This window comes from Podarcis bocagei, assembly GCF_964188305.1.
Source record: "Podarcis bocagei genome assembly, chromosome: 8".
Taxonomy (NCBI): domain Eukaryota; kingdom Metazoa; phylum Chordata; class Lepidosauria; order Squamata; family Lacertidae; genus Podarcis; species Podarcis bocagei.
In genome coordinates this window covers 3187528-3199786 of record NC_138133.1, presented here as the reverse complement: position 1 = coordinate 3199786, position 12259 = coordinate 3187528, and the positions used below count along the sequence as shown (strand labels likewise).

General features: G+C 42.4%; 1 protein-coding gene across 1 annotated transcript; it reads left to right on the top strand.

The window, feature by feature from the left end:
- Positions 1-408: 408 nt before the first annotated feature.
- Positions 409-10242, top strand: NAA20 (N-alpha-acetyltransferase 20, NatB catalytic subunit). Its single transcript, XM_081205389.1, has 6 exons — positions 409-566; positions 1270-1294; positions 3097-3187; positions 6352-6487; positions 8924-9069; positions 9762-10242. The coding sequence occupies exons 1-6, from the start codon at positions 514-516 to the stop codon at positions 9845-9847; spliced, it is 537 nt and encodes a 178-aa protein (XP_081061515.1). The 5' UTR covers positions 409-513; the 3' UTR covers positions 9848-10242.
- Positions 10243-12259: the final 2017 nt, after the last annotated feature.

The window sequence follows — 12259 nt, the reverse complement described above, 5'->3', positions numbered from 1 at the left end:
TTTAAAATCAGCTGGACCCGCCTTTTACCCGTTTCCGGAGAGGAAACCCAACCGGCTGGGGGGGGGGGGTCTTTGAATGTAGCTCATCCTCAAAGGAGAAGGGCCACAAATAGGTTTTCATATATGCAGGGCAGCAAAAATCCGACACGCCGCCCCCAATTTCCCCCCGACAGAGACTCCTGGTGGCCCACAGAAAAAAGAACCTCGACAAACAGAGGGACGAAGCCAACATTTCAGAGCGGGAACTGCCGTCCTCGGGCGCCGCGTATCTGGGGGGGGGCGGGGCGGGGCGGGGGGGCGACGCTTCTTCCCCCCTTTTTTTTATCTCTGTGGACACTTCTGACGCGAGGGGGCGTGGCTTCCGCCCCTGTTGGGCCTTCGCTTCTTTCTCGAAGGGTCGCCCTGGCAACCGGGGGAGCGGAAGTGGCGTCGCCGTTGCCCGGCGCCGGCGAGAAGTGGTTCCGGGTCTTCGGCTGCCGTCCGGCTTCCCCGCCTCCCTCGCCGGGCGAGAAGATGACTTCGCTGCGCGCCTTCACCTGCAACGACCTCTTCCGATTCAACAACATGTGAGCCGGAGGCCTCGGGGCGGCGGGCGGGCGGGGGCGCGTGTCTCTGGCCTGGAGGCCCCTCCGAGGCCTGTCCCGGACCGTGAGGGCGCTCTTCCGACCCGCCTTCCTCGCCCCCCCGGGTCCTGCTAGCGAAGGAGGGACGACATTGCCGCCCAGACCACGCCCGAGCCGGCCCGCTGCCGCGCCGCCTCTTTGGGCTGCCACCTGAGAAAAAGGGGAATGGAGTTTTGCCTGGGATTGCCAAGGGCCCAGCAGCGAGTCTTGATCAGTTACTTGTACCTTTAAACATCAGGTTGATGAGCAGAAATCAGATGAAGCTTGTTGCGGATAAAGATAAGGATCATCGCCTGCTCATTTCTGTAACCCCAACTGTGGTTAAAGGCACAGCTACAGGGGTTATTTTAAAATTTGGCAATTTAGTTGGCACAAGGAAATAGCTCTCCTCTACTGAATATTTCAGGATCTCTTGGAATTAAAGGGATGTTAGAACTTGCCTCCTGCTCTTCTTTGGTTATACTTCATTCCCTGACCAACTGAGTTGTAGACCCAGGGTAGATCACAAAATTAATAATTGTTCAAGAGGCAGATTGGTGTGTGGGATGGAAGAGATTGAAAGGCTTGCCCCATACCCAGTTGTAACTGGCTCAAAGTTTCTCTCTAGTAATACGTTGGGTGTTTAATCAATTCTTGTTTCCCACAGCAACTTGGATCCCCTCACAGAAACTGTATCCTTTTAAGCCTCAAGACCTCTGAATACTAATGGCAGTACCTGTGAGCCTCTTCATACATTATACTACAGAAAACATGTTTGTCCCTGAATATTTTTATCAGGGAGCTGCAGCTATTCCTGGTGTCTACCTACATGACAGAAATGTTTGTTATTGCGTTCATTCCTTATTCTTCTATGGGCAGTCCATAAAAATGCAATATATGGGGCAGCCTTGAGAAGCTTGTAATATGGAAGTTAGTATGGATGCCAAACAGCAGTGTGCTGTATTTATTATTTAATTATTATATTTCCATCTCACCCTCCCTAAGGGGCCCAGGGCAGCAAACACCAAAATAATAAAACAATCATATTTTTTTAAAATAAACAAAACTTATTTAAAACATTTAAAACAGTCATATAACCCCACAGCAAATAATACCTGGATCAAGTATCTTTTGACCATCAAATGCCTGGATAAACAGGAATCCTTTTCAGTTTCTTCTGAAAGTTAATAATATCAGCTTCCCACCCTCAGAAGTAATATTTTGAATGTATCACTTTGACTGTTTATACAATGTTTAGTTGTAATCCATACAGTAATATTGTAAATGTATGTGATGTTATCCCTATAATACAAATCAGCTTATGGCAAAATTGAACGAGACACTTTCTGATTCGTAGCCCAGTGTTCTCCTCCAATATTATGTCCAAGCTAAAATCACTTCATGTAAGAGGTTCTGTATTTCCTTTTTTCTATATAGTGTCTTATGTCTCCAAGATTTAAAAAATGTCATAGTAATCAATACTTATTTAGAACTGGTACATTTCAAGTGGTCAAATAATATGTATCTTAGTAACCCATCCAATAGCCTGTAAGGAAGATCAGTATAATTAGCCCCTTCTTTGCTGTGGATGCAGCCGGGCTGATAAATAGTGGTATAGTTGAAGCTGAGGAGGGAGACGAACCAGAGAATTATCAGTTCTTACTCTTGATTGCTTTTCCTTCTAAAATGGGTCATTCCATATCAAGTGATGTCATGTATTTTGTTGTAATGTTCACAATATGTACTAACAAGAATTCTTTCAAAGCGTTAATTCTATCATGCAATAGCAAGCTATCACTTGGCTTTGGAACACATTTTTTAAAAGAAAGGCCTGACCAGCTTTTCAGATACCTTTTAATTGAATAACTTTCTAAATAAATGCCTGAAGGAACTGATATTATAACTCGACGTCTTGTTTATTCTGTTATATCTTACTCCAAGAAGACCCATAGAACCCAATAAGGCAGACATGTATGTACAAATTTTTTAATGCGATCCCACTGAGATCCCAATATGAGATTTTGCAGGTGGCTCTTAGAAATATTAAATAATCAATACAAATGTTTTGGAATTTTTTTAATCATATTAATCTTTTTAATCACTTTTTAAATTTTATTTTATTGCTATGGCTGGTGGCTGATGCAAATAAACATTCTTCTTATTCTGATTTTACATTCTTTGTTTACCTGTGATATATTGTCAGAAATTGTATTGTTGTTATTTATTTTTTACTCAGAAACAGACAGTAGTCTTAACAATTATTTTAGTATTTTACTGTGCAAAACCAGAACTGTTTGGAAAATAGTTACTTCAGGGGTGAGCAACTTAGGGTCCCCCAGATATTACAGAACTACAACTTCCATAGTCCTTTACCCTTGACCATGCTGTCTGGGACTGATGGGAGTTGGAGTTCAGCAATAGACGATGTGCTACAGATTGTCACCCCCCACTTGCTTACTGAGGTGATATTTTCTTAACATGCAATACTCCATAGTATGGAATTCCATTTTACTTGCAGTACTTGGCTCACTGGCCTGAGTATTTTATTGTTGCAGAAGCTCCTGGCGGAGAACTGATGGGCTACAGTAAGTAGGTTAATTTTCCTTGTTTCTGTGTGACCAATCTTTGAATAACCTTCTAATTATTTGGCAGTAGCACTGCAACATTTACTCAGTTTTTAAGGGCTTTTTATCAACCATGAAGATGTCCTTGATTAATTGGGCAGAACCTTTTGTTAATATTAGTTTTAGTATGAGCATATAAAAACCGCATATGGAAAGTAACATCTTAAGGTGGGGGTTGCCGGCCCATCACCTGCAGGCAGGAATCCTGTAAGGATGAACCAGAGCCCACAGATTCACAGTCTTCATTTTTTTTAAAGTAACTTTCTAGTTTTTATAATCTCCAGCATGAGGCAAAAGGTACACGCGTTCTTTTTTTGTCCGTACCACCCTTACTGACACGTCTCCCACCTTGCACCTTCTCTCCCAAAAAACTTGCAAAAGCCCCTTTGTGTGAGAAATGGTGCTAAACACTTGGGAGCGGAGGAAAAGATGTATGTGTGAGAGAGAGAGAGAGAGAGAAGAAGATTGTATACATATGTGATCTGTGAGGGAGAGAGGTATGTATAAACCTGTTAATGTGTGGTCAAAGGAAGAAATGGACTTGGGCAGAGAGAGAGAGGTGTGTGTGTGAAGTGTGTATGAATGTATGAGCAATGCATGTGTGTCTGATCAGTGAGTGTGTGCATGAATGTGTGTGCGAGAGTGTGGTGGGGCCACCTTGGATATTTTCCGTGGTTCAAGGGGATGCTCTCTGTTATTAGCTAGCAACAGCATCATTGTGTGTATGGGGCAAAAGCCAATATTTTGTGATCTTCATAGTCAGGACCAGCAGGATGTAGTGACTTTCCTTGGTAAGCCTGAAGTTGTCCGTGTGTGTGTGTGTGTTGGAAGCAGCAGTGGTGGTTCTCTCTCTAACTGATATGTCATGCCTCCCATAGCAGCTATTTTGTGACTAGTACTTCCTCAAAATTTGAAATGTGCCCCCTGGTCCAAAAAGGCTGGCAGCTCCTGTCTTAAAGTATTTTCCCTTCTCTCACACATCCAAAATGAATGCTTCATCTGATGTGCATTTGGCTACAGCACATCCATATATGTATCTTCTAAACACAAAATGTGCTTCTTGCTTTAGTAATAGTTTTTACCATATGCAAATGTATCCCAATTTAATTGATATATAGTATGAGTATTACTATGTATGAGTATGAGTATCAATTAGAATTTCTTTAATTGGGTTTCAGCCCTCCCATCAGATGTCAAGGAATAAGCAACTGACTTTTAAAAGATCTCTGAAGGCATCCCTGTTTAGGGAAGTTGTTAATGTTTGATGTTTTATCATGTTTTTAATATTCTGTTTGGAGCCACCCAGAGTGGCTGTGGCAACCCAGTCAGATGGGTGACATACAAATAAAATTATTATTATTATTATTATTATTATTATTATTATTATTATTATTATTATTATTATTAGGAAGTGAATACACTTACAATTATAGCTTTTGTTGTTCTCATACAGTTCTGCATCTATTTTTTTAAATAATAATTTTTTATTCATTTTCCAAACATTTTTATACAATCAACTCATATTAACTCTCACATTCATCAATTTTTTACTTCCCTCAGTTTCTCTGCCAATCTTTCGTTAAAATTTCTATTGTTAACGCATTTCTGAACTTATTATTGCCTTTAACCATTCCTCTTCCTTTCTCCTACTTTCTTTTTTACAATATTTCTTAATTTTTCACAGAGACTCTTCAAAACCAACAAGCGTTGTCTGTGCATCACATATGCTTTTCAGATAATCTGTAAATTTCCCCCAGTCCTCGATAAACTTTTGGTCTTTCTGATATCGAATCTTCCCAGTCAATTTATCCAGTTCCGCATATTCAGTCAGTTTCATTCTCCATTCTTCCACAGTTGGAATTTCTTCCTGCTTCCATCTGCGCCAGAAGTATTCTTGCAGCTGTTACAGCGTATTGGAAAAGTTTACAATCTTTTCTATTAATTTCATTACCTACCAATCCTAGTAAGAAGGCTTCTGGTTTTCTAACAAATGTATATCTCAACATCTTTTTCAATTCCTTATATATAAGCCTTTCACCTTTTTGCATTCCCACCACATATGATAGAAAGTTCCTTCTTTTTCTTTACATTTCCAACACTTGTTACATGTTTTATACATTTTAGCTAATTTAACTGGCGTTATGTACCATCTATATACCATTTTCATTACATTTTCCTTCAACGCGGTACATGCCGTAAATTTTAACCTTTCATTCCATAATTCAATCATCATATTGTATATTATAACCAGAGTCTCTAGCCCAATGTATCATTACTGATTTCACCTCTTTTGTATGTCATTCCAACAACATTCTATACATTTTAGACAAATTTTTATACTCATTATTCAATACCTCTATTTGAAATTTTGATTCTTTTCCTTCATATCCACACATTTTACAGTCTTTTTTTAAACATTTCACTGATCTGGTAGTAGTGCAACCAATCATAAGCAAATCCTTTCACCTCTTCATAAGTCTTCATTTCCCCCCCCCCCTCTCTTACTATCAGTTCTCCATAAGTTATCCCCCTCCCCCTCATGTTTATCTTTTTCACACTCATCGCTTCCAATGGTGAAAGCCAATGGGGGAGTCTTGGTTCCAACAAATTTTTATACCTCTCCCAGTTCCACATCTATTAGTATCTTTCTCCCTGGAGTCCTAATCACAGACTTCACTTTGATGTTGTCTGTAGTCAAAGAGTTGCATACATTTTTAGTATTTCCTCGTAGTGATAGGAAGGTGGCAAGAAGAGTCTGCTAGGGTACTGACCTGAAAGACTGCTCTCTACCCACTAGAAATCCTGCTCAGGGTTTTAAAGCTCATTCACTTTAAAGCTGGTTTTAGGAGACATAAGAGTTAGAAACATTCTGTTTCTTTCTTGAAATTGGAGACTCTCTGAACTTTTTGTTCAGTGCTTAATTTGCTATGTGTGAGACATTCTGGAATCTGTATAGTTCTGATGTTCAACTTCTAGTTTGAGTCCTTTTTAATTGCCTGCATCTGTAGTAAAGCATTTTTTCTGGTTTTATGTCAAACACCATAAATCCAGTAGCTAAGTTTCTGTGGGATGGCCATGGTCTAGTCCAAACAAACTAACCCATTTTATCCTACTTTTCCTTGTAGTCATGGGGAAAGCTGAAGGTTCAGTAGCCAGAGAAGAGTGGCATGGCCATGTTACTGCACTCTCCGTTGCACCTGAATTTCGGCGGCTAGGTTTGGCTGCTAAGTTGATGGAACTGCTTGAAGAAATATCAGAAAGGTGAGGGATGCCTGCATGATAAACATATATTTTCCTCTCTTAGCGATGTATTGATCTGTTTGAATTCCTGTAGATTTATTGATGAGAACAGCTGAAGGCATCATAATTATATGGAGAATTATTTTGGGGACTCTAAGAAAACAACTCAATGAGAGCTTTATAAAGTCAGGAGTGCTTCATAAGGAAGTTTTATTTTAGGAGTGTTGGGGTGCTGCTCAGCTGACTGGTTAGGTTAGTCAGTGTCAAATAAAAGGCTAACAGCGCTTTTATCTAAGTTAGAATAGCCAACTCCCTTCAGCCCTTACCATCAGTCATGCTGGCTGAGACTGATGGGAGTTGGGCATCCAGCAACAGCTGGAGGGAACCACATTGACTACCTAAGTGGTGGAGGCTGCAATCCTGTGTACACTTACTTGGGCTAAGCCCCACTGAACACTGGGATTTCTTCCCACATAATTGGCTGCATGATATTTCCCTGGTACTTCCGTTAGCGAGAAATATGTGCCAGTGAATAGAGTTGTGGTCATGGGTAAATATATATTATTGAATTATTTCCTCCCCCAGCCACCAATTATTTATTGAAATTCTTTTAAATAGGGTTAAATAGGCATTTTGGGAGTGAAGGGCCTTGTTGACCTATAGGCCACGTTAAGCCTTTTGTGCAAAAGTGGTTGTGGCCAATTTTTACAAACTGATTGGGAAGGGGGTGCTTGGAGGGGGGCAGGAAATTTTTGGCATCATAGCAAGGGGCCAGTAAAAAAACAAAAAAACTTTTTTTAAAGCAAATGGATAAATGCGAGAGGAGCCATATTCAGCATTACACAATTACAAATGTTACATCTGCACAAGCATAGAAGCTTGCTAGAGGAAGAATCTCCCCTCTGCTCCCCCCACATGCTGTGCTAGGAGGGTTTTCCTGTCCCTCCCTAAACCAACTTGGGGGAGCACAGGGGGAGGAGAGCCTTGGCGCAGGGCTTCCGATGCCAGTGTTTGCCCTTCAAATTCATCTGTTATATAGCAGTCACTATATCAGCACTGTTTCCCCTACTTTAAGCTATGTGTTGCATCAAACTGAATTTCCTGCTTCTCTCCTCCACCAGTAAGTCCTCCAAATCTGCTCTAAAGGAAAAGGTAAAGGGACCCCTGACCATTTGGTCCAGTCATGGCTGACTCTGGGGTTGCGGCGCTCATCTCGCTTTACAGGCCGAGGGAGCCAGCGTACAGCTTCCGGGTCATGTGGCCAGCATGACTAAGCCGCTTCTGGCGAACCAGAGCAGTGCACGGAAACGCCGTTTACCTTCCCGCCGGAGCGGTACCTATTTATCTACTTGCACTTTGACGTGCTTTCAAACTGCTAGGTGGGCAGGAGCAGGGACCGAGCAACGAGAGCTCACTGTCGCGGGGATTCGAACCGCCAGTCTTCTGATCGGCAAGTCCTAGGCTCTGTGGTTTAACCCACAGCACCACCCACATCCCAAATCTGCTCTGGGTCCCCCCAAATCCTCTGGATCAGATTTGCAGGGGGTGGGGCTATGCAAGGAGAGGATGGGGATGTTCACGGAAGTTGTTCCACATGTACAAAGATTTAGTTTGATATATTCCTAGGTTTTCAAGACTTCATTTTATTTCCGTATTTTAATTGCAATTTACTAGTGTCCCATCGTGGTACAACACTGGCTGCATTTGGAAGCAATTATAAGCTATGGTTTGTTATTACAGAAATGAGCCTGGTTGAGACTTGACTCCTGTTTCTTCCTCCAGAGTAGCTGTGTTAGAACCTTTCTCTTCCATTATCAAATAAGTAGAATTCCACATTATTCCTGAATCCAGAACTCCTTGGCTCATCTTAATTATGGTATATTGAAATAAGCTAGTTTCATAAAGCAAATTCAGACATAACTCTAAACTGATAAATCAGGACAGAAGAATGAAATAAGTACAAGGATGATGGTTTCTGAAGCTCATTTATTTAAAGGCAAACCATAGTTTGTTACAGCCAAATGAAGTCATGGAATCAAACTTTGGTTTGTGCCAATTCCAAACCATTGTTTTAACATCCAGACAAATAGGCAAAACGGGAGCTGCTTCTTGGTTTCATTTTCCATTTGCTCCAAAGTATTCTAACCCGAAGGCTCAATGGCCTCTGGAGGCTGGAGCAGCAACCTGAACAGATTATCAAGACAAACATCATACTAAATCAGAAGTGCCCCTTATTCTGGTTTGCCAGTTCAGACAAACTAAATGTAAACATGGTTTGTCATGAGGCATGGCCTATTTGTCAGCTTGCCTGTTTAGTGCAGAATTCCCACCCACCCCCATTGTTCACTGCTTAATTCTTATGTTTTTTTATGTAGATCCCTATGTAGCCTCTTACAAACTATGCTGTTTTCTGTTAGTTATTTTGTCTTATTGTGTCATTTTCTTTTCTTAATGAAGAAAGGGCGGATTTTTTGTGGATCTCTTTGTAAGAGTATCAAATCAGGTTGCAGTGAACATGTACAAACAACTAGGCTACAGCGTGTACAGAACAGTGCTAGAATACTACTCTGCCAGCAACGGGGAGCCTGACGAAGATGCTTATGGTAAGTGTTGTACAGAAAGAGACACTTTGGACAGTCCTTGTGATGTAATAAGTTCCCATGCCGTTAAAATGAAAATGTGAAATTGCTTGGGATGAGCAAAGCTTTTTGCCCAAAGTGGGTGGAACAGGAGGTGTGACTGTGAGCTGTGTGGGGCAGTGTGTATTCCAGGCATGCAGAAGCCTGCTCTCCACCCTTCACGGACTCATTCCAGCCAGGCAAAATCACTTGAGGAAGCTGTGAGCCAGAGCTCTCGAGGGGCTCCTAGGCAGAGGAGTTGAGCTTAGACAGAGAGACCTGAGGGCTGGAGGTTCCCCACTCTTGATCTCGAGTAGAATGATAAGCCAGTGTAAGGGCACAACTGACCAAAAAGAAGTACAGTGGTGCCTCGCAAGACGAAAATAATTTGTTCCGCGAGTCTTTTCGTCTTGCGATGTTTTTCGTCTTGCGAAGCACGGTCCGTCGCAACTGCGCCTCTTCAAGCGCCTTTAAGAAAAAAGCGCAAGACGTTTTCGTCTTGCGAAGCAAGCCCATAGGGAAATTCGTCTAGCGAAGCAACGCAAAACCGAAAAACCCTTTCGTCTAGCGAGTTTTTCGTCTTGCGGGGCACCACTGTATTCAGTCTTCTCCCACTGAAATAGACGGCCACTTGAAGTGTATTATGTTGTAAATATGTTATTAATCATTTTCCACAGATATGAGGAAAGCTCTGTCCAGAGATACAGAGAAGAAATCAATTATACCATTACCCCATCCTGTCAGACCAGAAGACATAGAATAAGCTTAAGCTGTGGATATTTAGACGTGTTGAAAATAACATCTTTGAAAGCATTTTGGACCATCTATGGAAAATGGTGTTTAATTATGAATGTACTTGGAAACCCGAGAGCAACAAGGAAAGTGTGTGCAGACACAAAGGAAAAGCTTCATTTTTAGGCTACTGGGCTGATGCCCCCAAACCCCACACAGGTTTGCAGCTGCACTATTGGCCGCTTAGGGTTTAATCTTTTTTACAAAAATCATTAAATCCTTGGCTGTACAGAACTATTTCTAAAAATCTAGTAGATTAAAAATTTTAGGAGCCTGGAGCTCATTGGTGTCACTCATTCATGCTTTGAGCATTGGAGCCTTAAAGTATATATTGGGGGGAAATAAAATCAACGGATTTAAAATGAATTCCTCTTGTACTTGATTCACTTTGGTAAATACAGGCAACTCACATTTTACACTTCTTTCACTTATGCAACCACAGCTTTTTGTGGGGTGGGGGAAAATAAATAAGTGGAGAACAAAGAAAACTCACTCTAAATTTACTGTATTTTTCGCCCCATAGGGCGCACCGGCCGATAGGACGCACCTAGTTTTTTTGAAGAAAAAAAAATTATTTCCCCCCCAGGTGCAGGGCTGGGGCGGGGGAAGCCCGATCTTCCCCCAGCCCCCAGAACAGGCAGCAATCCGCAAGCCTTGGGAGACCAGCGCGAAGTCGCACAGCTCTCCCACGGCTAGCGGAGCGCTGTGCGAAGCCCGAAGCTTGGGGCGTGCTGAGCTCAGCGGCTCCAAGCTTCTGGGTGCCGGCAAGTTCTCCACTAGCTGTGGGAGAGCTGTGTCTCCCATGGCTAGCGGATAGCTTCCTGAAGCCTGGAGAGCGAGAGGGGTCGGTGTGCACCGACCCCCCCTCGCTCTCCAGGCTTCAGCGAAAGCCTGCATTCGCCCCATAGGACGCACACACATTTCCCCTTCATTTTTGGAGGGGGAAAAGTGCGTCCTATAGGGCGGAAAATACGGTATTTATTCCTCCCTCCAATGCACAGCTGCAATTGCGGGCTTACTTTGGGAAGGCAGTACGATGGCTCTAGGGAGCAGCCTTCCACCTTGCTGAGCAGGGGAGGGGGGTTCAGTTCCAGGGATTCCTGTCTTTATGCATCTATATGTGGATGCTCCCCCCCCCCTGCAACCCTTACATAAGCTGAAAGTTTATTTAATCTGTTATTGATAGGCAGTTTGCCCTTTCCCTTTAATGAATTAAAAAGCATCATGAAAAGCTACCGTATTTTTCGCTCCATAAGACGCACCTGACCATAAGACGGACCTATTTTTTAGAGGGGGAATGCAAGGGGAATAAAATTATTTAAAGGGAGTGCTGAGCAGAGCCAGGCTCTGTTCAGCACTCCCTTTCACAAGCTGCGCAGAGCGTGTGTGCGGCGTTTGCAGGCTTTTCCCCAAGAGCCGTACACACACCCCACGTAGCTCTTGGGGGCTTTTCCGGGAGGTTGGGGAAGGGACTGAGGGGCTAAGCCAGAAGCTAGAACAGCAAGAGGGAGTGCTGCACAACGATCCCTCTTGCTGTTCTGGCTTCTGGGATAGCTGCGCAGCCTGCATTCGCTCCATAAGACGCACACACATTTCCCCTTACTTTCTAGGAGGGAAAAAGTGTGTCTTATAGAGCGAAAAATACGGTAAGTTTTGCTAATATGAATGCTGTTTGAGTTATTCAGACTATTATTCTTGCTGCTTCGCAAAGTAGTAAGTAGAGTGGTGCTAATATGTCACCTTACTCAGATTGGGTTCTTATTATCAGGGCCTCTGGTTTGTAGGCAGGCTGCTTCTCTAGCCATAGTAATAGTAACATGCAAGTAAAGTGGCTATAATCAGCACTCCTTAGCCTTGTTTTAATAGAATTTTGTACTCAGGCAATCCCAGTCAAGAAAAACAACTCTGTAATGAGTAAGAAATAGCTTTGGCATAAGTTTTGTTGTTTTCTATATTGATCCTCATTTTGGTACCCAGTACACACAATACACAGATGTAAGAATAAATCTGCCATTACATAGAAGAGAACTAGATACAGTGGGTGGCTAATCAAAATGAACAGTATCCCCAGAACTCAATTAAACAAGCACTATCAAGGGTCTCCTAGAAGCCCATTTCTCACGTGGAAGCCATGCATACTTCAAAACAAACTTCCAAAATGTTGTATTTCGTAAGCCATTTGATAATAGGCTATAAAGATTTCACAGCCTGTAGGAGTGCTTAAATGGTCTATATCAGTGCTCATGGAATGGACCATGTATGCACCAGATTGAAGAAACATGAAATCAATAAAAATAAGTTGCAGTCATCTCACTTTGCAGTAGCAATTAAGGCTAGGCAATATCAGGTTTTCAACACCATCTCATTAGCTAACCATCATGAT

What these genes read in the sequence shown, in the direction of transcription:
- NAA20 (XM_081205389.1), top strand. Translation starts at nt 514, where the DNA reads ATGACTTCGCTGCGCGCCTTCACCTGCAACGACCTCTTCCGATTCAAC. An exon ending in CTCTTCCGATTCAACAACAT is followed by an intron (nt 567 to 1,269) that starts GTGAGCCGGAGG and finishes TGTTTCCCACAG; the next exon opens with CAACTTGGATCCCCTCACAG. An exon ending in CGGAGAACTGATGGGCTACA is followed by an intron (nt 3,188 to 6,351) that starts GTAAGTAGGTTA and finishes TTTTCCTTGTAG; the next exon opens with TCATGGGGAAAGCTGAAGGT.